The sequence below is a fragment of the Plectropomus leopardus genome, chromosome 4 (assembly GCF_026936395.1).
Source record: "Plectropomus leopardus strain MGB_pleo_1.0 chromosome 4, ASM2693639v1, whole genome shotgun sequence".
Classification (NCBI taxonomy): Eukaryota; Metazoa; Chordata; class Actinopteri; order Perciformes; family Serranidae; genus Plectropomus; species Plectropomus leopardus.
The window spans coordinates 12349944-12376432 of record NC_142179.1 but is presented as its reverse complement, the minus strand read 5'-3'; the positions used below and the strand labels follow the sequence as shown (position 1 = coordinate 12376432).

General features: G+C 38.2%; 2 protein-coding genes across 7 annotated transcripts in view; both read left to right on the top strand.

The window, feature by feature from the left end:
• The window catches only part of kcnip3b (Kv channel interacting protein 3b, calsenilin), a 68508-nt gene extending 65514 nt beyond the window's left edge, over positions 1 to 2994 (top strand). For all 3 annotated transcript variants that reach the window (XM_088076575.1, XM_088076576.1, XM_042488873.2), the window contains one exon: positions 1978 to 2994. In XM_088076575.1, coding sequence (XP_087932701.1) covers positions 1978 to 2025 — 48 coding nt within the window. In that variant the 3' untranslated portion in view covers positions 2026 to 2994. The remainder of the gene's footprint in view (positions 1 to 1977) is intronic.
• A 5563-nt stretch (positions 2995 to 8557) lies between these two features.
• Positions 8558 to 26489, top strand: part of slc23a2 (solute carrier family 23 member 2) — a 52784-nt gene continuing 34852 nt past the window's right edge. For 2 of the 4 annotated variants that reach the window (XM_088076573.1, XM_088076572.1), the window contains exons 1-2: positions 8558 to 8851; positions 24936 to 24984. In XM_088076573.1, the coding sequence (XP_087932699.1) occupies positions 24936 to 24984 (49 nt within the window). In that variant the 5' untranslated portion in view covers positions 8558 to 8851. The remainder of the gene's footprint in view (positions 8852 to 24935; positions 24985 to 26489) is intronic. The other 2 variants (XM_042487449.2, XM_042487448.2) reach the window with 1 other exon arrangement.

Genomic DNA, 26489 nt, shown 5'->3' with positions numbered 1-26489 from the left:
ATTAAATCTTTAAGAAATAGTCCAATAATGTCAGTCAAAGGTCAACTGAAGACTCTTAACTTTCTCCCAGACTCCAGCTAAATCACAAAAACAATTGGCATTTATGGGCTAGTCACCTGATGTAGTGCGCTGAAGTTAAAGAGAAAAGCATTTTAATTGAGGAAAATAGAGTTTAAAACTGGAATTATAATGTACAAGCTAACTTGTGTGGCAATTTTTCCTCCTGACTTCCTAAGTAGTGGAGGGGCTGAGATTATATAAACTATCCAGACTCCCTCATGTTGTGTTTGTGTTTCAGATGATCTCTCTGTGTGCTTAATTGACCCCAAACTCAAACACTTGGCAATAAAAATATGTTGCAACTTTGCAGCTGTTCTAACAAAGCCTCAGAGAAAAAGAGCCAAAGGAACAGAAAAAAATCCTCTATATGATATTCAGAGCTTTAATATAGCTTTAATATAGCTGCAAACCACAATTTGCTATGTAAAGATGTATAGGAGTGATGGTGTCCTGAGTCGAGAGTGAAGTCAAGCATTTATAAAAGAAGTATTTCATTAATATATAATATATCCACACATAGAAATAGGCCATCTGTACAGTAGAAAGGTGCAAATACTTTTGAAATTGGTGCTACATGACCAGAAAAAAAGGGGAAAAGGACTGTGATACTCACTAGCTCAAGAGGTAGAAAGCCTGCAACAGGGATACTTAACTTGCTTTGCCACTTTTGCAAAATGACATTAGGACAGGGGCCAGTTGCAGCAGCCCTGAACAGGTATATTGTGTACACAGGTGTTTTGAGGATTTTAGGACATTCAGGATTTAGCCTTGACCTCTCTTGGGTTGTCCCAACAGAGGTCCTCCACTGGCATTTTATTTTTATTAACAAACTATTTTGATGGTATTTGCCCCCTTATTCACAGTAAAAGTACACCAAAAAATCACAGTGTGATTCAATTTATTTTCATTGTGAATAAGAAAATGATTTGGGGGCATCCTATCATGGGCCACAAGTTGAGTATCATTGATTTACAACTGCCATAATGCACTTTACCGCACCGAACCAACTGGCAACAAACAATCTTATGTTGCAGTTAAACAGTTAGCTAAAACATGTTTCCAAAAACATTTGAGGTAAAAAATATGTTACTCAGTAACAGAATCTTAGTTTATATTCGATCAGCACTGCCTAGTTTTTTAGTTTGATCTTTGCCAGATGATGTGTTTTGCATTATCTGGCAGAGTTTAACTGGGAGGGGAGGAGGGATGTCCAGGCATTGGTTAGATGGAGGAAAGTTTACCACAGTTCATTTACCACCCACAGTGTTGTGATACAAAGTCGGTTGAAAATCAGCAAAATATCCCTTTAACATATGTGCTTGTCCTCAGTATCAAGAAGAAGATTTTAAAATGCAAGATATCTTTTGAAAAACAACTTGAACAAAATCCCTCCCTCAGCAGCCACAAAAAGCCAGGCCTGATATTTTCCAACTAGACACCAGAAAACAAACAACGGGACAAATACTGAACGATTGTCTGGAATGACTTAACTGGAAATGACAATGTCACTTTGGCCACTTGATGAGAACAAAAATATTGTGTTCAAACCATAGACTGTATATAAAGATGGACGACGCGCCCCTACTTACCCTCGCTTTGCTTTAAGTGAAGCTCACATATCCCAGATACGGCTGCTGCCATGTTGCACTGGTGATGCACCATCTGACCAATTTATTTGGTGTATACTTTGAAGTTTTAGTATGGCCTCTGTCCCATACATTAACATGGAGGGGCGGGCTTTATGACCTATACTGCAGACACACACCAGAGGGCGATCGAGATTGAAATGTTAAACTTTGGGTGAGCTGTCATGTTGTCCATCTTCATATACAGTCTATGGTCTGAAGTAAAGGAATCACCCTGAACATTTCGTTTACTTCAGACTTCTGGTGACAAATGTTTTTCTTGTTTTTCCAGGACGAGAACATCATGAACTCCATGCAGCTGTTTGAGAACGTGATATAAGGAAGTCCGCCTGCACAGCTCACAAACAAAGTATACCCACCTCACCCACACCTCCAACTCAACCTGGAATATAATGTAGGTACTGTAAAGACACAGGAACTAGACGTTTTTGTTTTTTATATCTCTCGCTGCGCTCCTTTAGCTGTATCTGCTTCTGATTTAAAACGGACTGCTACAGACAGAAGACGAGCTTCCTGGGTAAAAAATTCCCTGTCTGCCTGCTGTGTTTTTTTTTTTGTGTGTCCTTAATGGAGAAACAGAAGAGCTCCTTGTGTTTTTATCATCAGACTAAAAGAATTAACAAGGAATGAAGAATCTTACAATAATCCTCTGAGCACGTAAGGATACTAGCTTTAACACACAAACACACACGGACCTGCTGTTTCCTCGAGACTTTTTAGAGCACTGGATGAGTTCAACTATGAGAATTAAAAAAAAGAGGAAAAAAAAGAGAAATGAAGTAAAGCATGTTTGTCATCAAATATGTGATGTGGAATTAGCTTGCACTACAGTTTTAAGACTATGTATAATATGCGCCTGAAGTAAAGGCCCTGTAGATACCTGCACCTGATACACAGCTGATGTGTATGTATATATGTATAGTGAATAGTTATATATCCTACCTTGTATCAGTCTCATCTGTGCTGCACTCGGTGATGGAATAGGACCAGAATATTTGTTTTAGAAATCTCTGTTTAACATGTTTAGTAGCAGTTCTTCACAGATTATTAAAAGTATTTATCCTTTTTTTAATGTATTTGGAAGACTCTGTTTAGCTGGTCAGATTGGCGTCTGTACAGTACTGTGAAGAAACAAATGGACTGTTAAAAGTGTGTTCTCATGCTGAATTAAGGCTTTTTCTTGGTTCTTCAGTATCTACGAGCATGCTGACTCTTAAGTGCCACAGTATTCTGTACGGTACAGTAGGACCTTTGTGATGTCGGTTAATTAAAGACGCTGTCGACAGCTGCGACTTCTCCTGTTTAATGCGTCCTTTCACTGCGTTACCCTCCTGCATTCAGATGACGAAGCAGTAAACAGTGTGGGTGAACAAACATCAAGTGAACTCACAAGAGGGACATCAACCCTTTCACTACAGATAACTGTGTTTTCATTTATCAGTCTCTTAAAGTCTCTTATTAGCCTTAAATATGGATGTGTTGCACATTTTCTTTTGTTGTTTTCAAGATTTATGATGGTTTATAGACACGTGAACAGAACAGAACACAATTAACTAAGGGAAGGAAAGGGGAGTGATAACATAGAAAGCTACCATTGCAGCAATGCAGTTTTTTTTAAGGACATGCACCTTTAAAAAAAATTACCATGAGACACGGTCCCTCCAAGTTGGCACATGGAACAGCAGGACATGTTTCAGGTCACAAGAGGGAGATCTGGGTAATTTTTTCAGACAAGTGCAAAGTATGCAGATCTGTTATGAGAACAGCAGTGTGGAAGTTATAAGACATGGTTATAGTTAATAATATATTATCAGCCTCACCTGTCAGCTTGTGTTCATCTTCTGTAGCCTGACATTGTTTGTTTTTCTTTTTTTTTCGATTTTGTGCAGATTTCCCCTGAAATGTTTTCCAGTTGAGAGATAAAATGTCTTATCCTGCACACCTGTCCCAGCCAACATATACGAATGTAGGACGTCTTTTGTGTCAAAAAGTAGAATTGCTTCATTCAGCATTCGCAAAGACAACGGCAAAAGTGAGTCACTACACACCATGAGGCTGGTACTGATATTCTTCATGTGTATTAAATAAAAGCTACCACTGCGCAGACAATGTATTTTACCAGGCAAACCTGATAAAAAGGCATGTCATGCATTTCTTTGAACATAACATACTTCACTCTAATAATAATAATAATAATATGACTTTTTAATCACAACACGATTCCATCCAAAAATCTTTGGTTGTTTATGGCAGCTTGTGTGTGATTTTACACAGCATGCCAGCATCGCGGGAAAAAAAGAGGCGTAACATGACGGGATTAACAACAACAGCGTTGGCCTCTAATGTGACGTATAACATACACGTCAACAGGACTTTAGAAACAATAACATCAGATCAACATGGCATTAACAATCATTTATCATCTGTGTTATATGGCGGCTGATCTCGTATTCTTCTTGGAGGGTAAGGAGCTCCCAGACCTCGTTTTTTTTCCTAATTTGCGGTCATTTTCTGTCATTCTTTTTTCAGTTAGCTACTAACTGTTATTAGCTGCTTTTCAAATCATGCTGTCAAAACCTCCCACCTTCTCTGCCCGTGGTCCCAACCTGCTGGCTGTCCATTTTACACAGACGCCGTTTCGTCAGTTGAAAAGCAAGACAATACTGTCCCCCCATTCCTTAAGTGCACCTTTTATACAGAACAGCGAGGCGGCATAATGGCGCAATGTTCCTGCCTTGAACAGGTAGTGAAAAGAGGCCTACTGTTTACTGAAATGACACTACCACCTAGTGGTTTTCTGGTACTCCCTCACAAGATGCGCATACTGTACATTATAAGGTTGCAGTATTTTTTACATCATGTTATATAACCTCCATATTGACAGCACTTTTTTAATGATCATTTTTCCCTTTTACGAAAAAAGTTTCAACTTCACCTTCAGAGATTGAGGAGTGAATTATACCCATCTCCTTATGTTCTTAACTTTTTGAAGAATGAACATCTCTGCAATGCCTAACACTTGGTTGACTGAAAACTATGGAAAAGAAGCAAAAACAACTCACATCTGGACAGGATTATCCCAGAGAGGCTACATATTCTTTAAAACATGGTTTCAGATTTGTTTGCATTTTCACATCTACACCACATTGGACCAAGTCCAGATCAAGAGCTTTTCTGATCCGGGTTGGCTTGAACCCTGGAATCACTTCTTGTTGCTATATTCATTCAATTAATTATTTAAACTGGGTAAGTTTAGGAGTGGCAACAAAGTCACGCTGGCCTTAGCCATTTCGTTCATGCCTCAACTCCAATTATTTATTCAGGAGCTGCTTGGCTGCCATCTGACATACAGTGTTGAATCGTATTCATGCAGCTGCACAGTTATGCTGACACCCTTGTGACATCACCACCTGTTGCTGCAGCTTCTCCTGTGTGGATCTCTTGGTATTGTTGACTTTACTCAGACCAAAAGTTCATGTCTGTCTTGGGCTTTCTGGGGGATTGTTGCGTGGCACAAAGCCATCAGTCAGTCAGTGCGTTTACATAAGTAAAGAATCATATTACAGTACGCAGGTAATGAGAGACAGTGTTTGCAAAGTAGTGATCATGGATGAATTACTGAACTGGCCTACTGGGCACAGCTTCAGGGGCCCAGAGTGTCGGGGGTGCCCCATGGCTTACACCTTTGAAATGTCACTTAAATGAACATGTACAGACCAGGAAGAGATTCAAAATGACCACAATAAGATAAAATTAACACAAAGAGACACAAAATGACACAAAACAAATACAAGGAGTCTAGAGATGACCAAAGCAGATACAGATTACCTCAAAAAATTTAAAAAAAAAAAAAAAAAAGGTACACAAGGAGACACAAAATGACCAAAAAAGACACAAAACAACCAAAGGGAGACACAGGAAAACTTCAAGGAGACGCAAAACAAGCACAAAAAGACAAATTACCACAAAGAGACACAAAACCACAAAAAGATGCACAACAATAAAGAGACTAAAACTACAATCACCAAGTTTGTGTGTCTTGCTCCCAGGTGTTGGCGCGTTTTGCATATCTGTGCCCAGGAGCCCGTTGTCTCATAATCCGTCTATGGTAGTGACCAAATTACTGTAAATCCACATAAACATGCAAGAATCTGTGTGTTGACGTTAACACATGCATTAAGCAAAAATGTAATCAAAACAATAATGACATTTGTGTGTTTGCTAGTTTGCTTGTGGATTATGGTTTACAGTTTGCACACATTTATAGAGACACACACTAATAAAAATAAATACACTTTTATGTCCAGTAATTAAACTGCATGTGTAGAAGCACCAGTCACACCCAGAGGACGGACTGGACATTTAATGGCAAATATCTGCTTCCTTTAAGATAATTAAAATGCAAGCTGAGACAAAACTGACGCCATCAGATGTTTAACTATTTATACTTCATGACCGTTATCTTTTGTTCACATCACCATTGTGCAACATCTCATGCTTTGTTAATGTCATCATGTCTTTTTCATAGTTAAAATTTCAAGCTACAGTCTACTGAAAGAATAAAATGGAATACATAAAATACATAATAAGAATACACACAATATTAAAATTTATATTATATGAATTAATGTATAATGTACAAGTAGTGTTTGGGTGCTGTTTGTCGAAATAGGTCTGTGACTTATTCCCATGTTTGTCTGGAGTCTCTGTGTAGTGAAATAGTAACTTTGTACTTATGTTATTTGTTGTTGCAGTGTGTCCTAAGTTAGAGCAGAATTCAGAGCAAGATCCAGTAACTGACGTCAGTGTCTCTCACTGCCGGTAATTATGTTTTTAAAAAGTACAACTTTGCAACCAGACTAAATCTTTAAAACTGGATTTCTGACACAAGATGTCCCTTTGTGCCTTTGCACTGCAATATCTTCTCTAAAACCCCAATAACTTTTATTTTTGACATAACACTGAGTCAAATGACTCAAGTGTGTATTTTAAATGTCTTGTAAATTATTATTTGGGTTTTATTGCTTGAAAATTCATGTATGCTTCAGTCCCAATGCTTCTGTAAACCTAATTCTAGTAGCAGTGCTCAGTTTTTGGCCAAAACCCTTAAATGAATTTAAATAAAGTTGGTGCTGACCAGATAAGAGCTAAAAATAAGTGCAAAAAAAGGCCCCTTGGCTAACTCTTCTTCCCTTTCCAGTCTGCCTCTTCACTTTAAACTGTCAAATAAAGGTGATGTGATATTATGGATCAAGCTAAATGGTATTTAAAAAAAATATATACAACTATATATCTGGGCCCTATGCACAAGTAGTCTTTGTGTCTTTTTGATGCTCATACTATAACTAATGCACTATTACTTAAGTTCAACTTTAATTTGTAACAGGGTATATATTTATACTCAGTGATGTAATGCGATGAAGTCATAATAATTTATTATAGTACTTAAGTATTGTTTGGGAGTATCTGTATTTTTTTCTGTCTTGGCATTTTAGTAACTTACTACAACATAAGGAAAGACGGGAGGAGGGATAAATGGATAATTGAAGGAAATGGAGAAAGGGAAAAAGTGGATTGGTTTTTTTTAATCCTTTAAGTCTTACAAAAAAGACCTTGTTTTTCTTCTATTGTAATGAAGGCTCAGTTTTCAAGGTGGTGTATAAACTTAATAGGGTGAATACTGGTAAAGAGGGACACTTTATGATAATTTACCTACACCATTTTGTTCAATTATAACCCAAATGTCTTAGAAAGAATAGAAAAATAGATAGAAAAATAGAGAAGAAATAAAGAGTAAAGACAGGATGGATGGATGACTTCCTCAAACACACATTGGCCCAAAACCTAATTTTACCTGGTGCCACTGTGAAAAAGGGACAGCTATGTTGGCAAACACACTTCTGACACATTTTGTTGTTATTTAAGTGTAGACCTAATTAATTAAATACACCATATGAATACAATAAAAACACGATTATAAACAAAAACAATAAACATCACTTAACCCATCACCTCTTAAAGAAGGGGTGCATATACTTTCATTTACATGCTTGCTAATAATGAGCTCAGTTTTAGTAGGCTAATGGAAGAATGTACATGAAAGATAAAAATGATAACGCTTAACTGTTTCACTTTACCCACTGTGCCACTTTACCAGTGTTTGCCCTCATTCTTAAAATTCTGATTGCTTGTTTTTCATCACCAGCATTTAACCTACTTTCACTTTTACTGTCAATACTTAAGGACATTCAATGTCATAAATTACTTTTGATACTTATGTACAAAAAATATGATATGCTTAAAGACTTTTTCTCAACTTATGTTCTAATTCGTGACTTCAACTTCAAGTCATTTTCTAGAAAGATATCTGTACTTTTACTGCGGTATAGATTTTAGATATTTCAGCCGTCACTGTTGACAGTGTGGAATCGCACAGTACACACAGGCAACGTTTTGCTGCTTGCAAGTTGAGCCCTGTTATCCAATCTTGTGCCAATTGGGTTACATTAGGATAACTAGTGTGTGAATGTGGGCCAAACGAGGCACAGCGAATAAACAGCCATCAGATGGCAGTGAGGAGAAATATATCAGCCTGGAGGCATCACAGTGAGGGCGAGCAGAAAGACCCCATTGTTAATATTTTAGGATGTGGTGACCGTGATGGTTGAGTAACTGTTCGGCGGTGGAGGAGAAAAAAATGCAGCTTATGCAAGGAAGGTTATGATTACTTAAACTGTCAGTAAGGATCCTCACACGGAGGGAGGGGGCTACGTCACTGCTAGGCCACCGCTGATTGGCTGAAGCTCCAAGGCGGGGCTAGAGGAGGGCGTTTTACGTCACGGGTGGATGTGGGCATGCGCGAGCGCTAACGTCAACCCCGTGGCTTTATGAAAGACGAAATCCTCCATGAGCGGAGCAGCTGTCTAAGCCCCGTCTGCGGAGGAGAAGGAGCTCCCATCGGAAGAAACCGGTCTTGAGGACGGTCTCATCTCACCGCCAAAGTCCGCTTAGCTCGGGTTATCATCCGGCTACAATATCTGACCCCCTCCTCGTGCGCACACACACCGCTTCAACAACACAAACCACGGGGACGAGCCGACGGACGTAGAGGGGAAGTGGGCTCCGTCTTCTCTTTCATCAGGCAGGTGAGGACAAAACGTGCCATTTTTACCGCGTTGAGACACTCTTTATCACACGTGTGGATGTTAGGAAGCGGGACATGTCGAGACTGGCGCTCTGGGTGCCCTCTTTGTGCTAACGTGGGCTCGAGCTGGCAGCAGATAACGAGTAACGGTCAGAGATGTAACGTTAACGCTAGACTTTAGTTGCTCGGTGTGATGCTAAAATGTGACCGTCAGTGGCGGATGTAGCATGTTTGGTACCCCCCCCCCCATTAAATACCCCAAAACAAAACCCCTTGCTAAAACTAAAAAACAAAACAAGGCAAGAGTATCTGCCAATTTGCTGTCAGTACTAGTAACATGTTGTAGATAAGGGGTGTGATGATACATTTTGTGTGTTACAGTATATGGTTGGCAATATGGGCTCATTTACAGCAGTGTAATATGATAGGATTCAATGACTAGAAATTGAGGGAAATGAAATGCTTATTTCTATGCAGTGGCAGTGGAGGTAAAAGAACATGATACTAGCGGTAGACGGATTATCGGTTTGGCCGATTTTAGGGGCAGATATTTGGCATTTTGCCTGTTATCTGTGTCAGCGTTTTATTTTAATGATTGCTGATGAAATAAATTGATTAAAATGTGCAAAGAAATAGTCAACATTGGAGGAACTTTTACTTTGTAAAATCTCAGGGAGCTATTTTTATTTATTCATTTTTTTATTTCAATTTTCACTTGACTTTATAAAAAAGTTGTTGGGAACTTTCTTTAAATGATGTTGAAAGTCTCAGTTTTGATTAAAAAATTGCTAAAAGCATTTAAACAAAGTTATGTGTTGGAGTTTGTTATATTTTAAATTATAATCTGTTTTGGTTCTTATCAGACAAAATTGATGTTCAATAGCCAATACAGATGTTTTTTATATTGTTCTTTATGTTTTGTCTTGCTGTTGTTGTTTTTTACTCTTGTGTGTGAGGGAGACAAAGAAATCTATGCTATAAAAAAATAACTGAACTGTTGAAAAGTAATTAAGCCCTTCATTACACTTCCTTTAAATGAGCACAAATTCAGTGTGTTACACATTTATGAAACAACCTTTTAAATAACCTTCTTTTACATAGAAGACATATTCAAAAAAAAAAGAAAAAGCCTTTTTACTATTAATTTATCGCCACTCCCTCTCTATGATCTATTTCATGTTACTGTAAAAACATCAACAGATCTTTCCTTCAGCTGTATTCATTCAAGATTCTCGCAAAAACATTTTATTATTGGATTACATTGAACACATCATGAGAACATTATTAATTACTTTTGCCTAATGCTCATTTTTTACTGAATAAAGCTTTATTGCATCACAGTGCAACTCAGTGTGACCTCTGTTAATTAACGTTAACAAGCTCTCCTCCTGCTGATTTTAACAAGGATTTATTGGTTTTTCATTGTCTTTCTCTTCATGTACAGTCCTGTCAGTGGTATATTCATACCTGAAGAGGTGGGTGTTCTACCAGGTACATGGGTAGGGTACAGAGGAGGAAGTAGGTTGGCTAAACTCTATATATTCCTGTGGCTTTTTGGCTGATTCGGATAGAAACACATCCCCTGATGTCCACTTTACTCATTGTTCAGACCGATCAAAACTTTTTTTTCTGGGCGCAATTTTGGCGCCCCCCCTTGGGGTGGCGCTCTAGGCAGACACCTATATTGTCTATGGCAAGCATCGCTACCAGTGACCATAAAACAAGGTCAGGTTAGTCACCCTTCACCTTTCCTCTCTTTAACGCGACAAAACAGGGACAGCAAGAGCAGGAGCTATTATCTTTACAGTGTGGAGGCCAGATGCCTCAAGGTTTCTAGGTGAAGGCTTATTGTGACTCTGAAACATGAACTGCACCATAGCAAGTCTAAGCAGGCGTCAATAAATTGTACTGAACTTTATCATTTGATTACATGAAGCCTCGTAATGGAGATACGAAACTACAGCTACCAGGCAGCAGTAACTGGGACACCAGAGCTTACTTGGCCATTAGGATTTATTGGCTCTTGATGATGGGGTTGTCCTGGAAACGTGGCTAGGCAGGTGTGTGTGTGTATGTGTATGTGTGTGTGTGCATGTCCTAGGCAAACAATCAAGCAAACTAAGTTTAAATGCACAGTATGGAAGTAATCATGTAATGATAGATAAAGATGCCGCCTCCCATGGAGTTTTCAGTCTTTTGTGAGATCTAACATAAATAAATATTAACCCCTGATGCCAAAAAGCAGCTTGACTGTTTCAGCCACAAGTCTCATAAATTTAGTAAAATTTCTAGATGATACTGCTATTTCAGTTTAGTCAGTGTGGAGACTTACTTACCTTGCCTAGTCTGAGGAGATTAAAAAAATACAGCAATATTTTTATAATATAAAGACTTAGTTGTGAAACCAATGTTTTTCATTATTAGGGTCATTAAACCATTATAATCCTGAATAAGGCTGGATATTAGTACTCGACACCAAGGTATCGGCCAAAATAACCCAGTGCCAAGTAGTACCAAAACCTCTGTATTCAGGGGATACCTGCAAAATTGACATTGAGGGCATACATGTACATACATATTGTATGCATATTCTTGTTACTTTGTCAATTTAAACTTATGTTTCCCATACCAACAAAGCCTCTTGAAATAGAATTAAAACTGAATTAAATTTATAAGAAAAAGAGGGATGTGATGATGACCCATCATTTGCACATCAATGTCTATAAAACTAACAACACTGTGTGGGATCTCAAGACTGTTGACGATCATAGTCCTGTCGCCATGCACCTGTCATGAGACGGGTAACTCTCAGAGATTCTGAGATTTTGTTGTTTGCTTTTATGTGGTGCTCATTTTTCTAGAGCTACCATAGAAATCATCCCACATTAATAATATTACCAGCTTGTTTGGAGCAGTCTACTGTTTGATGTTCTCTGGTTTTATCTGAGACCTTTTATGTATTGATCTCTGAGTGTTCTTCTGGTGAGAAGAGGTCTCATTGTGTAAGCATAATCATTACATTGATTTATTCATTTATTGGTTAAACCTCTTAACCAGAACTTTTGGAGGACAGACAGTCAGATATCCATAACGTGGCTCTTACTGGTATGTTCTTGGTTTTAGGAATGTAGTTGATGTGTGTTTGTATGCTTGTAATTCATCAAGATGTTCAGTTTAGGCCCATGTTGCAAGTGTGTATCAATCAAGTGTTTCCTCTTCTTTTATGTGTGTTTCTATTTGTCAATCCAAGACGGTTTTGTCTTTTTGTGGACACTAAAAGCAAACTTTTACTTAGTCTCAAAATATCCCTAGAGTCTGAAAAGAGCCAGGAGAGGATGAGTGCTTGGCAGCAAATTTTTTAATGTTAAGACCTGTCCAGAGGTGCCCACCTATTTCTTTTTTTTTTTTCAATTAAACTTTTGTTTTGGGCTCAATGGGTTTCTATTTCGATGTAGTTGAGTGTTTTTGAGCATTTGCAGAGTTTTCATTGTGGCGATACAATCTGTGTACCTAGCAGTAGTATTTTGCATTTCACCTATGCCTGCAGTTTGCATAGACCTCGGGACGGGAGAAATTGATATGGTCACACACTAGCGTGAGAGAGCAAAGCTGAGGTTTGTGCCATTCCCTTTCCACCATTGATTTATTTTTGATACTCAGTCTCAGCTTGATTGCATTCTACTTTGTGTTGTACAACAAGTCAACCAGCAATATCTAAAGGAAATATTGGTTTACAACATTGTAGGGCCAGCGTGACGCGTCGACGTAATCGACGTAATCAATTAAGTGAGTGAACGTGAGCAGCGCCGATCGTGTTATTTGTTTAGGTGCTTGTGTATCAAGTTAGAACGTGCACACTGCTCACCCGCGCAGCACATCTGAAGAAACGGTGCAGTTTAAAATCTCTCTCTGTCACAGAGATGAGGAAATACAAAGATGTTTCCATAGATACATCAAAAAAATTATCGATAGATTAATCTATAAAAAAATAATCATTAGGTGCAGCCCTACAACGTTGTACCGTGAAAGGGTTGGTCATTTGTACTGTAGATTTTTATCTGGATAAGATAAGATAAATAAAATAGAGCTTTATTTATCATGAGGCAAATCTCAAAGCAGTTGCATTACAGTTGCAGTACAAAGTCCTGTTTAGCATACTGCTGAGTCACTCTTGGACCCAAGCAAACGATTAAAATATGCTTTATGTGTTTCTTTTTTTGCATACAAGGAATTCCCAGTAGTCACAATGCACATATCTCAGATTGCCTATACATTTTTCATTTCAAAGTTCCATACTTTTCCAGACTCCAATTTCCAAACTAAAACAGACAGTAGATCATTTCACAAAGTACAAATATCCAATCTTTCGAAACAGAGTTGGAAATTAACGTGTTGTCCACCTGCCACTGTCGCTGGGGGACTCCAAAATCTACCAGTCGGTCTTTGGCTCCTGAGTAAGGCGAATCTAGCAGCCACTTGCATATTTTTGGATGGTGGATTGTGTTTTTTTTCCCAACTCTGCTCTTCAAACGTGCATTTTACCCATTGTGGTTGTTCAGTTAATACTCCTTGGCAGAAAGTTGGGTGATACATTTTATCGAGGTAATATGTATCATGTTGAATATGTGTTTAAATGCACTGAGCCTTCCAACATTTACTGGCCAAATGAAAAATCTACCCATATTTGGCGCTTGGTGGGTGTTTATTTTCGACCCTGGTGGTAAACGTTTTGCTTTGCGAAAATTCCAAATTCCATGAAAAATATTTTTCTTGTATGATGTTTTTATTTTTAGAAATTCTGAATTGTGTTAGAAAACAGAAAAGAGGCAAAAGCACAATCCAGACCTGGAAATTACTAACATTAAATTCCATACTACCCTGACATGTACAGCTTTGCTTTGCCAAAATTTCCATAAAAGCCACAGAGCAGCCTTCAGAGGTGCCGCTGTGATGTTTAAGGAGGACTGTAGTGACAGTTGACATCTGTAGGTGGTGCCAGTGTTGACTGTTCAGGTGCTGGACGCTTCCAGTCTGTACAGAAGTTGATGATACACTGATGTGAAGATCAAAAGCCTGCGGGACGACAGAAGTCTGTGCGACTGGCCTTTTAGTCATTAGACCTGTGATGAACAATGTGTTTGGGGACCAGTGTGATGGCGGAATATCTGAAATAGAAAGCAACGTCAGCGGCTGTTTGGAGCAGGTGTTTTGTTCCTCTTTGCTGTTTGAAAGTGCTGGCTGGTTTCCACTTTAGAAATCCAAGGCACCGGTTGACAGGCAGGTTGGTAGGGTGCGTGGGTTGAGATACAAGAAGGTTACAATCTTTAAACCAAACCCATCCTGCAATTTGAGGTCTGTCCTTTCATGTCATCACGAGAATGAAGCCAGAATAAAGGCAGCTGACAAAGATCAGGCTGGGCTAAGTATAAGGAGCAAGAAAATGGTTTAGAAATCAGATGGTATGTTTGTTCCTTTAAACCAATCAAGGATATTGATATTATTGCTGAAATATTTATTTCTTACCAGCAACAGATGAGATTGTGGTGTGCCACCCAGTTTTATTAAAATCCTCTCCCATTTGTCATGTTTAGGGCTCCACCTAACAACTGTTTTCCCTTTCAATTATTTGCTGGTTATTTCTCTATTAAATGATTAATTGCGTTGTTTATAAAAATGGCCTGTAGAACTTTGAAGATAGGGTTATTCCCAATACAGGAATAAGCTAGTCAAATAGGATGTTTTATACAAATATACTACTATTCAATTTTTTGTGGAAATTTGTGGAAAAATGTGGAACTGCATTTTTTGCAGATACTAGATGTAAAACAAGAGCCAGAGACTGTATCATGGGGGTGTTCCAGTTGAAATGTATTTATTAAACATTAAACACCTACACTTGTGTTTGTGGTGAGGCATTCTGGGAGATGGACTGTGTGCCACAATGGTCATTTTGTGATGGTTACATCACATGATCAGTTGTGATGCCACAACATTTAACCCATTGAGATCTGGATTGACATCAGTTTTCTTGTATTGCGTTCAGATGAATCATGATCTTTTTCCTTCATTTCATTGGTTATATTAGAGCCTTAGTACTTATAGTTGAAATGATTACATTAAATACTATTTGCATTTGGATTACTGCTGGGCAACCCATCTTTTCTTTGTTTGGATTTTTGTCTCGTAAGTGTAGGTTGTACACTCTTTTATTTTGTATATGAGCCAACATATAATTACAGAGGTTTTTTTTTTGTGTGTGTGTGTGTGTGTGTGTGTGTGTGTGTGTGTGTGTGTGTGTGTGTGTGTGCGTGTGCGCGTGTGTGCGCGCGTGTGTGGTTCATTGTCAGTACTTCTTATTCTGAAAGGTGCAGCTCCCAAGCAGTTGCTGCCTCCTACATTTGCTGGAAACGATCAGAAAAAGCTGATCTGCAGCTGACTTAAGTTTGTACAGTAAACTGCAGTCATCACATGCATTGTTTCCTGTTGATTCTTCACCCTGATAGAAGCTTCCGGGTTAATGGTTTTACTGGATTTTAAGAAACAGAGCTGCGCAATGCTGATCGTAGACAGTTTACTTATGTCAGTGTTAGTTATGCCACAGTATTGTTTGAAAAATTGTTTTTCAGCATCTCAGAGTAGCTTCCTTAAGTCACTATGACTTGCAGTAAATGGATACAGAGGATCACCTCACAGGATGTCGGGTCAGGAATGGGCACAGTGAAGTGAACTGGGTCACAGAACTCGTTTCTTGGCCCTGTTTTGTGGCAGGCAGCATGTGACTGGGATTACACTGTAGTGGGTCATGCTGTGCCTCCCCACTGTTCTGTGTAAAGGTGTGTGTGTGTGTGTGTGTGTGTGTGTGTGTGTGTGTGGTGGCATTGTGGGTGGTAAGATTTTAACACGTGGTTCTGAATAGTAAAACCTAAAAAAATACTTTTTCATCTATAGATGTTTATTGGTGTATTACTTTTGACCCTTTTAGTTGCTGCCTTTTCTAATCTTCAGTTTTTGTGTGTAAAATGGGGATTAAATGGCAAAAGGCAGAATAGTACACCGTATTATTGTTACAGACAATAACTTATTCTCCTCAGTGTCAGTGAAGTGATGTTTGGAGCTGTTAGAGTTTTGGACAACATCCGGTCTTTGTTGAGGATGTGTCTTGCATCAAACTTACAATAGCCCCTTAATCTGCTACCGGTCACAGAGGAATGTCCTCTTTGTGTGTCTGGCTGCTGTTACAGCTGCATTGACTGTCTATGAGAACAGTTTTTTAAAATTTAGAGTTAGGTGTCAATGATTTTGCTGGGTCTCATCTGGTCTGGTGTAACGAGTTAGTGAATAAATGAGCATTCAATAGATTTTTGTTTTGAGTTTTAAAGATTCTCTCTAAGTGTGAGTGGGGGTGTGTGGATGGAAGAGACTACTGGGGCCACTTATTGATTTATTGGTGATTGCAGCTAATCATACTTTGGTACAGATGCTAGTGTTTGAGGTATAAATAGGTGCTCTTTTGTAGATGTCAGTGTTTTTAAGCTTCTGATGTTTCAAATGTAAGAGAGACTGCATTTTCTTATATGTCTACCCTGCTGTAGTTATAAATACAAAGATGTAGGACAGATGAGTAGGACTTGAACTTTGAAGCGCATCCTCAGGCATCTGTTGTCACATCCCATTGTCCTTAAAATATGCCAAATTTTGCACTTTTATCTTAAACAGAGAAGCTCAGTGATTGAGATCAGTTGGATAAATCAGAAGTAAATAAAGTCCAAGCAGTTTGATATAGGTTTATATTGATAAGGTTTAACTGTCATTAAAACCAAAAGCATATAGGTTTTTAAAGGATGCTGTTCAGTAATATAATTTATAACTTTCAGTGAAACTGTCTTAAATTGTTGATCGTAAACAGGCCTTAAGTGGTTAGACCAAGCTTAGGAAACTGTGAGCACCATTTTTCTTACATTTAATCGACGAAGCAATCAATCAGTTTATCAATGAAATACCCTGCAGGTTGGTCAGTAATTAAAATAATCCAACAAAATGAATTGGGACACATGTGTTTCTCTCTGCCTCTTTGGTTTATTAGTGGAATGAATGCCAGGATGTTGTGATGACATCCATCATTATCAAAAAAACAATCTAATCTCAGCCACGACCCAGATTTTGTGCTTCATTTATAGACAGCTAAATGTGGTAGCTTTTTCTCAGAGAGAGTCAGTGCAGTTTTGAATGAACCACATTGTAAGTTTCATAAAATTTTAAAAAGCAGCATGACAGATGACGGATGGACTGGCAGCAGCCGGCTAAAGTGCGTTTATAATTGCCTTACCTTCTGTATTACTACTGGAAGTGGTCCATTTGAGGTTTACATCCACTCTAAGTTGTCTGATTTTTAAAATGCTGTTTAATTGTTAAAACAATGTAAAGCCACACGCAGTTTCCAGATTGTTTTTGTAAAGATCAGTGTCAACTTTCAGTATGGTTAGAAGTATGTTTTTCAGCTTTTGTCTTATCGGCCAGATGATTGAAGCATGAGGCTTCAGTGGATGCTCTGAACTTACATGAAATTACATCAATGTGAAACAACCAGTACGGCATTCACACAAGTACATTTTTGTTTTAGAGCACAAAACTATTGCTATATTTACACCAATGTGTCAAGTGTTTGTACAACTCCTAAAAGAGAGACCTTTAAAAATGCTGCTGAGCCTGTTTTAGAGTCTGTTTTAGTTTGAAAACTCCTTTTACGAAACAATGACGCAGACACCCATGATTGCTTTGCAAATGGTCTGTCAGTCATGATGTTATTGTAGTTTGGTCTTCATAATTTTTGTGATTTTATCCTTCTAATGTGTACTCTATTCCCATCGTCATAGCCTCCTCGATGGATAATGCTCCCAGCAGATATCTAATATGTTGTCGCATTTTGTTTGAAACGACTCCTAGTTGGTATTTCGCTGTTTGGACTGTGACTATTACCGGGGGGGGCTATCGCAGGGCCGACACATATAGACAGACAACTTTTCACGTTTACAATCACACCTAAAGGCAATTTAGAGTCACTAATCAACCTGACCTGCATGTCTTTGGACTGTGGGAGGAAGCCGGAGACCCCTGAGAGAAACCACACAGACACGGGGAGAACATGCAAACTCCACACAGAAGGGCCCCCGCCCACAGACCGAACCCTGTTCCAACCCGGGATCGAACCACCTCTTGCTGTAAGGCAACAGTGCTAACCACAGCGCCACTGTGCCGTCCATTATTATTATTACCGTCATTGATAAATCTACTGAGTATTCATTATTTTTACCTAAAAATTAAAGTCATAAAATAATTAAAACTGCCCATTCAACATCCTAGTTCTGTGTGATCGACAGTCCAGAACCCAAAGATAATCAATAAAGTAAAAGAGAACAGAGACAAGTTGAAAATTCTTACATTAAGAAGCTGATTCTAGCATATTTCAAACATTTTAGCTTCAATGGTGAAGAAAATATTTGACTTACAGTCTCTAACCCAAATATATCAAATAATAGAACACTCAAAATCTTCACATTTGAGACGCTGGTAGCGGGAAATTCTTGGCATCTCTGCTTGGTCAATCGAGGAAATACTGTAAACCGACTGCCTTCTTGTTCTGTGTTGCTCTCAACAGTTAAATGTTGTTAAATCTGGCTCAGCATCTCCCCAGTCTTCGCTAAATGCCACCTTAAATCAGCCTGTAACCTTTGATGGAGGCTAATAATGTTATCTGGCACAACGTCAATGTGAACTTTGTTCTTGTCGTCCCCTCCATGATGTGTGTCCTCTCCAGGCTCTGGTAGTGTGTATCTGTGTGTGTGAGGAGCCTCACCCAATGATGCAGATATCTTCTTATCTCTCTGAACCTTATTTGTTTCTTTGTTGTGCCCCCTGTTCTGCCAAAACACTTCACATGAACCCGAAAATATCTCCTGCAAGTTGTTTGGCTGGTTATGACGAGTCGAGTGTGTTTTGAATTAGGAGTAGTAGATTTAGAGTCATTTTCCAAGTTTGTCCATTGTGGTTGCTGGCCTCTGTTTTATATCATTTTAAACTGAATATCTTTGAGCTTGGACTGCTGGTTGTGCAAAAGATATTTGAATTAGAAAATTATTTTGTTTGAAAATTCCATAAAAAAGAGTAGTAATTTAGTAGGAGAAGAGTTAGAAAATAATTTCTATAAGGCTAGGGATGTCCAGAGAACTATTTTTTTAATTATCATAATAAGATAAACTTATTTTACAGAATTTTTTTTTTATTTTTCTGTCTTAAACAAATTTTCAGGTAACTGTCATGTACTTTTTTAAATGCAATTTCTAGGTAATTTTTTGTACTTTTTACTAATTTCTTGCCTATTTTTGGGTCATTCCTTCTTCAGTTGCTTATTACCTTCTTACCACATTTTTGAATCAAATCAAACCAAGTTGCCCAGGGTTTAAAGGGTTAATCAGAAATAATAATTTGGGATAATTCATTTATGAGCATGTGTGAGAAAACGGACATGACCTCAAGTTTCACATCGCTATGGAAATATCTTAACCTCTACAAAACTACAGACTGCTGAACATCACTGAACCACTTAACCACAACCAAGTTTTGCAAACATGTTCAAATGCTTTATCATCTCAGGTAATAAAACCATTATGGGACTAAATGAAGGTAATGTTTCTCCACCGTTACTGTATAAGCAAGTGAAACTGGTTGCCCTACTGGGAACAGCAGCAGGAGTCTGGCTCGGGTAGGCTTAAAAGATTTCATCAACTTAAAGCAACAATAGATGCCTTTTAGTCGTATATATCCCTTTTGGACTTGATGAAAAAATGCCTGAAGCTGTGGGTGGTTACAGTACACGCCTTTTTTTTGGAGAAAAAATGTTTTTTTTTTTTTGTTTTAATCTAACCTTTAACACCCATTGATGTGCTGCTGATAGCATGCTGTGTGGGTGTAGGTGTTGCTTTGAGAGGGGGCTGGAATTACATTTAAAGGCTGAACATCTCTATTCCCCTGATCTAAATGTAACAGTCTTTCCTGCAGCTTTGGCTTTTTTAAACTGAGGAATGCGTTGTGAAGCACAGCATGTTAGTCCACCTGCTGTGAGACGGGAAAGTACAGAATAAAGTAGGATTTATCTGGCTGTACATCAGCCAAACTATTAAAAAAGGCAACAGCATAGGTCAAGTTAAATTTTTATATGGAAGTTGCTGAAATAACCTGCACTGTAATTAAACTCATTAGTCAGTTTAACATCTTAGTTGTACTCTCTGTACAGTTATCGCAACCCCTGGTGGAGTCATTCGCAGCTTTTTCTTTCTGTTACCGCCTATGTCAAGCCTTTCGCCAAACTTTCAGCTGTGTCTGATGATCCAGATGGGAGCAAGTGTAAATCAGTTAAAATGAATATCTACTTTTACATATGTAAGTTATGGATCATTGCAGAAAATATGCTCTGTAGCTAACAAATGTTTCTGATACTTGCATGTTTTGTTTAGCGAGATTATCAATTTTATGATTTTAGCAATGGCAATGCAATCGCAAGAAGTAAAAAGCTATGGTTACACTTGCATGATGTAACGTTGCCATCACAACGTAAAGTCATGTTGTAAAAAAAAACATTGACCACAAGACTAGGGAACAGACAGTGTTAAAAAATGTTAAATCATTTCCGGGTTTAGGACTCATTCCTGAAATGCAACATTAAGACAGAATGGAAGTAAATTAGAAATAGAATAAATGTGTAACTAGGAATAGGAATAAGATAAATACAATAAATAAAACCATAAAAGTTAGACTAACTATTAATTGTCAAAAAAGTGTGCAAATTGAATTAACTGGCAAATAACTAGATAAATCTGAATAACCAGGTAAGATCAGATCAACAACCAGATGAAAACCCAAACTGTAACTAAACCTTTTAATGTTCCTTTATGTGACATTTTTATTTATGATTTTAAATAAATGATAATAAATAGGCATCCTCTAAATTTAAAGGATTTTTTTTGCATTCTATATACTGTATTATATAGCATATATATGTATATATATATATATAAATAGATAGATACATAATTCTTAATTATTGTACTTTTGTTTTTTACACAAACAAGAAAAAAAGAGAAATAATTCTTATTTTTAGCAGTATGTAGAACATAGTTTAAATCTTAACACATACACATTATTTTGTCATAGTAAATTTATTCCGTCTTGACAACAGCAAACATCTGTCTCTGATTCATCCAGCCTAATTAACCAGCAGACTTCTGTCCGTCCTTGGTTCGTCATTACATCAGGACTAAAATGTTTACATTGAGTCGGCCTGCTGCTCCTGTAACTGCGCTGTTGAGACATTCTCTCTCTTATCTGCATTCACCTCTGCTCCACTGACAGGAAGTTGACCAATGTAAACATGACCTTGCAGGCATTTTAGAACCCCCTCGCGCCCCCATGAGGAAATAAAAACCCCTCACGTGTACCATGCCCAGTAATAAGTCGCCTGCTGTCACACACAAACATGCACTCGTGTGTTGACATATTTCTGTCTCTTTACTTTGGTTTACACCATTATTTCATCGTTCAAATTGTTTCACAGCAGTTGACAGGATGGTAAAAGAATTTGACATAAGGCTTGTGCTGTGTCATGGAATTCCGATATATCAGGGTATTTGAAAATACCAACAGTATGTTTTTCTCTTTGTATTAAACTGCTAGAGATGCCATATTGAGTGAATGTAGTGCACAGCACGGGCCATCAGAGATCCGTCTCTACTGTTGGAGCAGGCTGAACTGAGTACGAACTGAAATGAGTGGTGGGGATTAGTAAACACTTGGCAAGCAACAGCATCTACAGCCACCATATTTTCACCTCCAACTCTGGATTAAGTTTATTTTTTAGTGTTTTAGTGAATTTTATTTTGTTTCTGTTGAGTTTGAATAAATGTTATACAATGATTTAACAAGGCAATTAAGCTAGAATGAGTTAGGTGACAGACTCGTAAGGTTGTATTTTTCTGTTCAGTTAAGGAGTGTGTGATAATATTCCCTGTCTTTTCATTTTGTCAGCTTATTTTGTTTATTTATTGTATGAAAAAACTAAGAGAGCTTGTTGAGTGTAGTCACTCCACGCCAGGAGGTGGTGATGGTGAATGCCATAATATACCATGTACTCTTGTGAAATGTATGCAAGGTATAAAGGTGTGGGAAAAGGTATTAATGTCCAGGTGTCTTGATTTGACTTCTCTTAGATTGGTTAGTGATTTATTACTAAGAGGAGATGAAAAGACTGATGGAAAATAAATCATCTATTATTCTGATTACCGATTGATCATTTTAGTCTTTTTACAAGCTGGTTCAGGTCAGTGATCGTTTCTTACAACAAAACAGGAAATTTGTCGGCGTCAACTTGGGTTTGGAGAAAATGCAATGGGCCTTTTTTCCACTATATTCTCAATTATATATTGTTGTAAATATAATCCGATTAATTGGTAATGCAACCCCAATTCCAAAAAGCTTAGGCACTGTGTAAAATGTTAATAAAACCAGAATGCAATGATTTCAAATCAAATCAAATCTTTATTTGTATGGCACTTTTCATACAAAGAGTAACACAAAGTGCCTCACAGAGATTAAAAACAATAACAGAAATGAAAAACATCAATGAAAATCAAGAAAAATACAGACAGCCTGACCCTCCCACCCCCACCTAGACGTACACAACAACACACACACAATCATGTGATTTGTCAAAATGTATTTATTGGTGTCTTTTACTGTCAATACAAATGTCTGATTTAAATGCCATGTGAATAGCTGTATTGGAAATATGTTAAATAAAAAAAAAAAGCATGTTGAATAATTATTTCCCCCACTGTATGTGTAAATCATTGCATTTTGTTTTAATGTACGTTCAACACAGCATCACTTTTTTTGGAACCTGTGTTGTAAAGTAATCATATGTTGAAGCCGTCATAAAGATGCTTATATTTCTTAATGTGAATTCAGTCCTCTAGGCCTGAAAAGTTGCATTTTTATTAGACTTATATGTCAGGACACACTTCTCAGAGATAACTGTTAATCAGCTGAAGGTTTAATCAAATCCAGATTTGCTGACTGAACATCAGAGTAACATCTGAAGGTGATGGAGTTGATACACACACACACACACACACACTTGTATGCACACTGGCACACATTTGGCACGAGAAATGAAAACGCCTACACAAACAGCTGGTGTGAACTCCTCCTCCTCCGGTGAAGTCCCACACAACAAGCCTGCACAGGATCCACAGATCAGGTTACCATGGTTATAGATCCAGGCGGTAACTCTGTCCACGAGCCGGCTTTTTCTGGGTTGAGTTAAAATTACCACAGCAGTTGTCTTTGTTCTTTCCCGCTCTTATTTTTCCTCTATGCTTATGCATATTTTTCTTCTCTTTCTCTGATACTCTCTCTAACACACATGCATCCTGCTTCAATCATTTTTATATGTTATCTTTTACATAATCTTAAAAGTTGTGTTTATGAAACTGCAAATTTCCCATGTTACATAATCACATAAGCTCAGTTTCAGTTCTCTCATCTCTCGCTACAGTTCCCTGTGTGTGTGCGTCTGTGTGTGTGTGTGTGTGTGTGTGTGTGTGTGTGTGTGTGTGTGTGTGTGTGTGTGTGTGTGTGTGTGTGTGTGTGTGTGTGTGTGTGTGTGTGTGTGTGTGTGTGTGTGTGTGTGTGTGTGTGTGTGTGTGTGTGTGTGTTCCTAATCAACACCAACAGATAGAAACAGAGAAGAGTCGTGAAAGGTGTTTCTGTCTCTTGGGCGACGACAGTGCAAAAGGGCATTTGCGAGGATGTCATGCTACAGTAGCACGGCTGGCTCCTCTGGTGTTAGCCCACGCCTCATCAGACTTTACGTCGCCCAGAGGCTGCTGGGATACTTTCTGTCACACTCCACATCTCCAGCTGATCCACAGTACTGACAGAGAGCCACAGGCTGGGAAGCACTGATGTCAATTGTTAGCTCTGTTTTCATGTGCTGTGTGCAGTATTCACTGTTCAGAATATTGCTTGTAGGGCGAAAGACTGCCTTCTGATGATTTCCTACTGAAAGAATAATGGCGAAAACTAACATAAATTTAAAAAAAAATACAATTAGAAGGAAAAATTGTCCCTATAAAGTAGTGAGGCTTAAGCAGTATTGCCTATTTGCCTTTTTGTCTGTATATAAATTGAAGCTACAGGAATGTATTGCATAATTTAGAGTAAACACAGTTCCTCTTAGAATTAGAAAGTACCTTTTAAAAACAAAAAATTAAGTGTGCCCAGGGTTCCAATGGTCATGGAAAACCTGTAAAGTCATGGAAGTTCACAATCACATTTTCCAGTCCTGGAAATGTAATGGAACTAGTAAAAATCACTAAAACCTTTGGAAAAATCATGAATACGCGGATTTGTAAGGCATGTTTTCTTGGCTTTATCTATTTAAGAGAGGGGTGTGGAGGGTATGTTTTCTTTAAAATTGCCAATATTACTCCGCTTATCACAACCAGAAACAGGAAAAACAAAAACTGTTGTTGGATTTGCAAATATCCAGTGATCCTTGAACATGTCATTTGGGATGCTGAAATTATATTTGAATAGAATTTGAATTTAATATATTTGAAAAACACTGGAAGAGTGTGACAAGGAAAAAATATATTGGATATCTTGTTGTGGAAAAGTTTTGAAATTTTGTCCATGGAAATTATGGCATTCCAAACAATTATGCAATTTTTAAGTTACTTGGCTGGCTTCTTTTTTCTCTCTCATTTTTCCAATAATTGCGTGCACCCTCTACAGGTGGGAGACTTGATTCCAACATAATTCATTCTTGCTGCTTTCCTAAAGCCATATTTGAGACTAAGACACTAACTTGCTTGTGATTAAATGCTGTCTGTCAAATTAACTTATGTCTCACCTCCCTCCTCCTCCTTATCCTTGACCTCTCTGCCTCCTCCCCCTTCTCTGCTTTAATCTCCTTTTCTTCTTCTTCTACTCCTACCTCTTCCTCTCCCCTCTCTCTTGCCCCTTCCACACAGATGCTCCCAGCCGCCCAGCTTGACAGGAGTGATGGGATGTGTCAACTAGGTATTACACCTATCCCAACATTTTACACTGCAAGCAGGGAGACTGGCTGGGTGGGATATTTTTTGGGAAAAAACATTTTAAAAATGTTTTAAAAAGCAGAATACAATTTTGGCATGCATCAGCTGATGGTTAAAATAGCATTTATTTTGTGCAAGTTTATCTCCAGGCCTACAGGGTTCATAGCCAACAAAAGCCCTTTTCACACAGGGATGGATCGATAGGGCTGCCACAAAGTCCTTTCCTTATGGAGCCTTTACATTTTTACACAGAACCAAACTATGGCAGCATCGTGCCCCTTGATTGTGTGATTTTAGTTGGCATGCCGGTATTGGGGAAGTAAAAAAGCGTGATGTGAAACACAACAGTGTTGGCCTCTATAGTGTGGCATACATGTATTGACAGGGCTCTAAACAATCACAAAGGCATAACATAAAAATGACAATCTGATCTCGTCCTCTGCTTGGAGGATTAGGAGCTCCCAAACGTTATTGTCTTACCATTTTGCAGACGATTTTGACCGCTGTTTTTCTTCTTTGAGTTAGCCACTAACAGCTGCTAGCTGCTTTTTAAATCTCCCACTTTGGATAACATGCTTAACACTTTATCAAAATGTCAAACCCATCCCGCCTGTATTCCCCTCCAGCCGGCTGTCCCTTTTACCTTGTCGCCGTTTTCGGCATTGCTACTACCTCCACTGCCGGCTTAAGGGCGGCAGAGGTAATTAAAATGTGCCCTTATTCTGATATTGCACCTTTGATTCCTTTGTTCTTGGGTTCCTGCCTTGAACAGGCAGTGTTGAAGGGGCTAAAGTCAGCGGTCTCAGCCTTAATTTTGTCCTTAGCGTTAATATAGGATATACTTAATGTCACAGCTCTTGCACTTTAAAAATTGCTCTTTCAAAATAAAAACAATTACTAGCTCAGGCTTGCGTTTTCTTTTACATGCACTCAAGAAACATCAGGACATCAGGTTAAGTTATTTTTTGTGATATATTATGAATGAATAAAAAGCAAAGGATGTAACACTCCTACCATCATCCTGTACACATACATAATAACAAATTTGGAGACAAGGAAATAGGAAGGGGAATAAAAATTCAACAAACAAATAGTTGATTAGTTATATGAGCTGTTTTTTTTTGTCAAGCTTGTTTGGTAACTGGGTTTCTAAGTAATGAATGAAATGACCTTTTAAATAATGTAACAGCTTTGCATTGTGCCCAGGAAAACAGGATCCTCAGTTCACTTTTCATTCATCTATATGACTATTTATCCAGAGGGTTTGGTCAACATTTGAAGGTTCCAGTGATCCATTTTATTTGTCTTTTGTGTTGCAACACTCAAGTGAACCATCAGTTGACCCTGACGATCTTGTACAATATCGTCATGCGATGCAGTTTCATTTAACACTTGAGCATGATTCATGAACTGACTAATGCAACAGTCTTATTGAGCCTTAACAAGATAAAAGACCATGGCACTGTAATTTTAAAACATGGAAACATC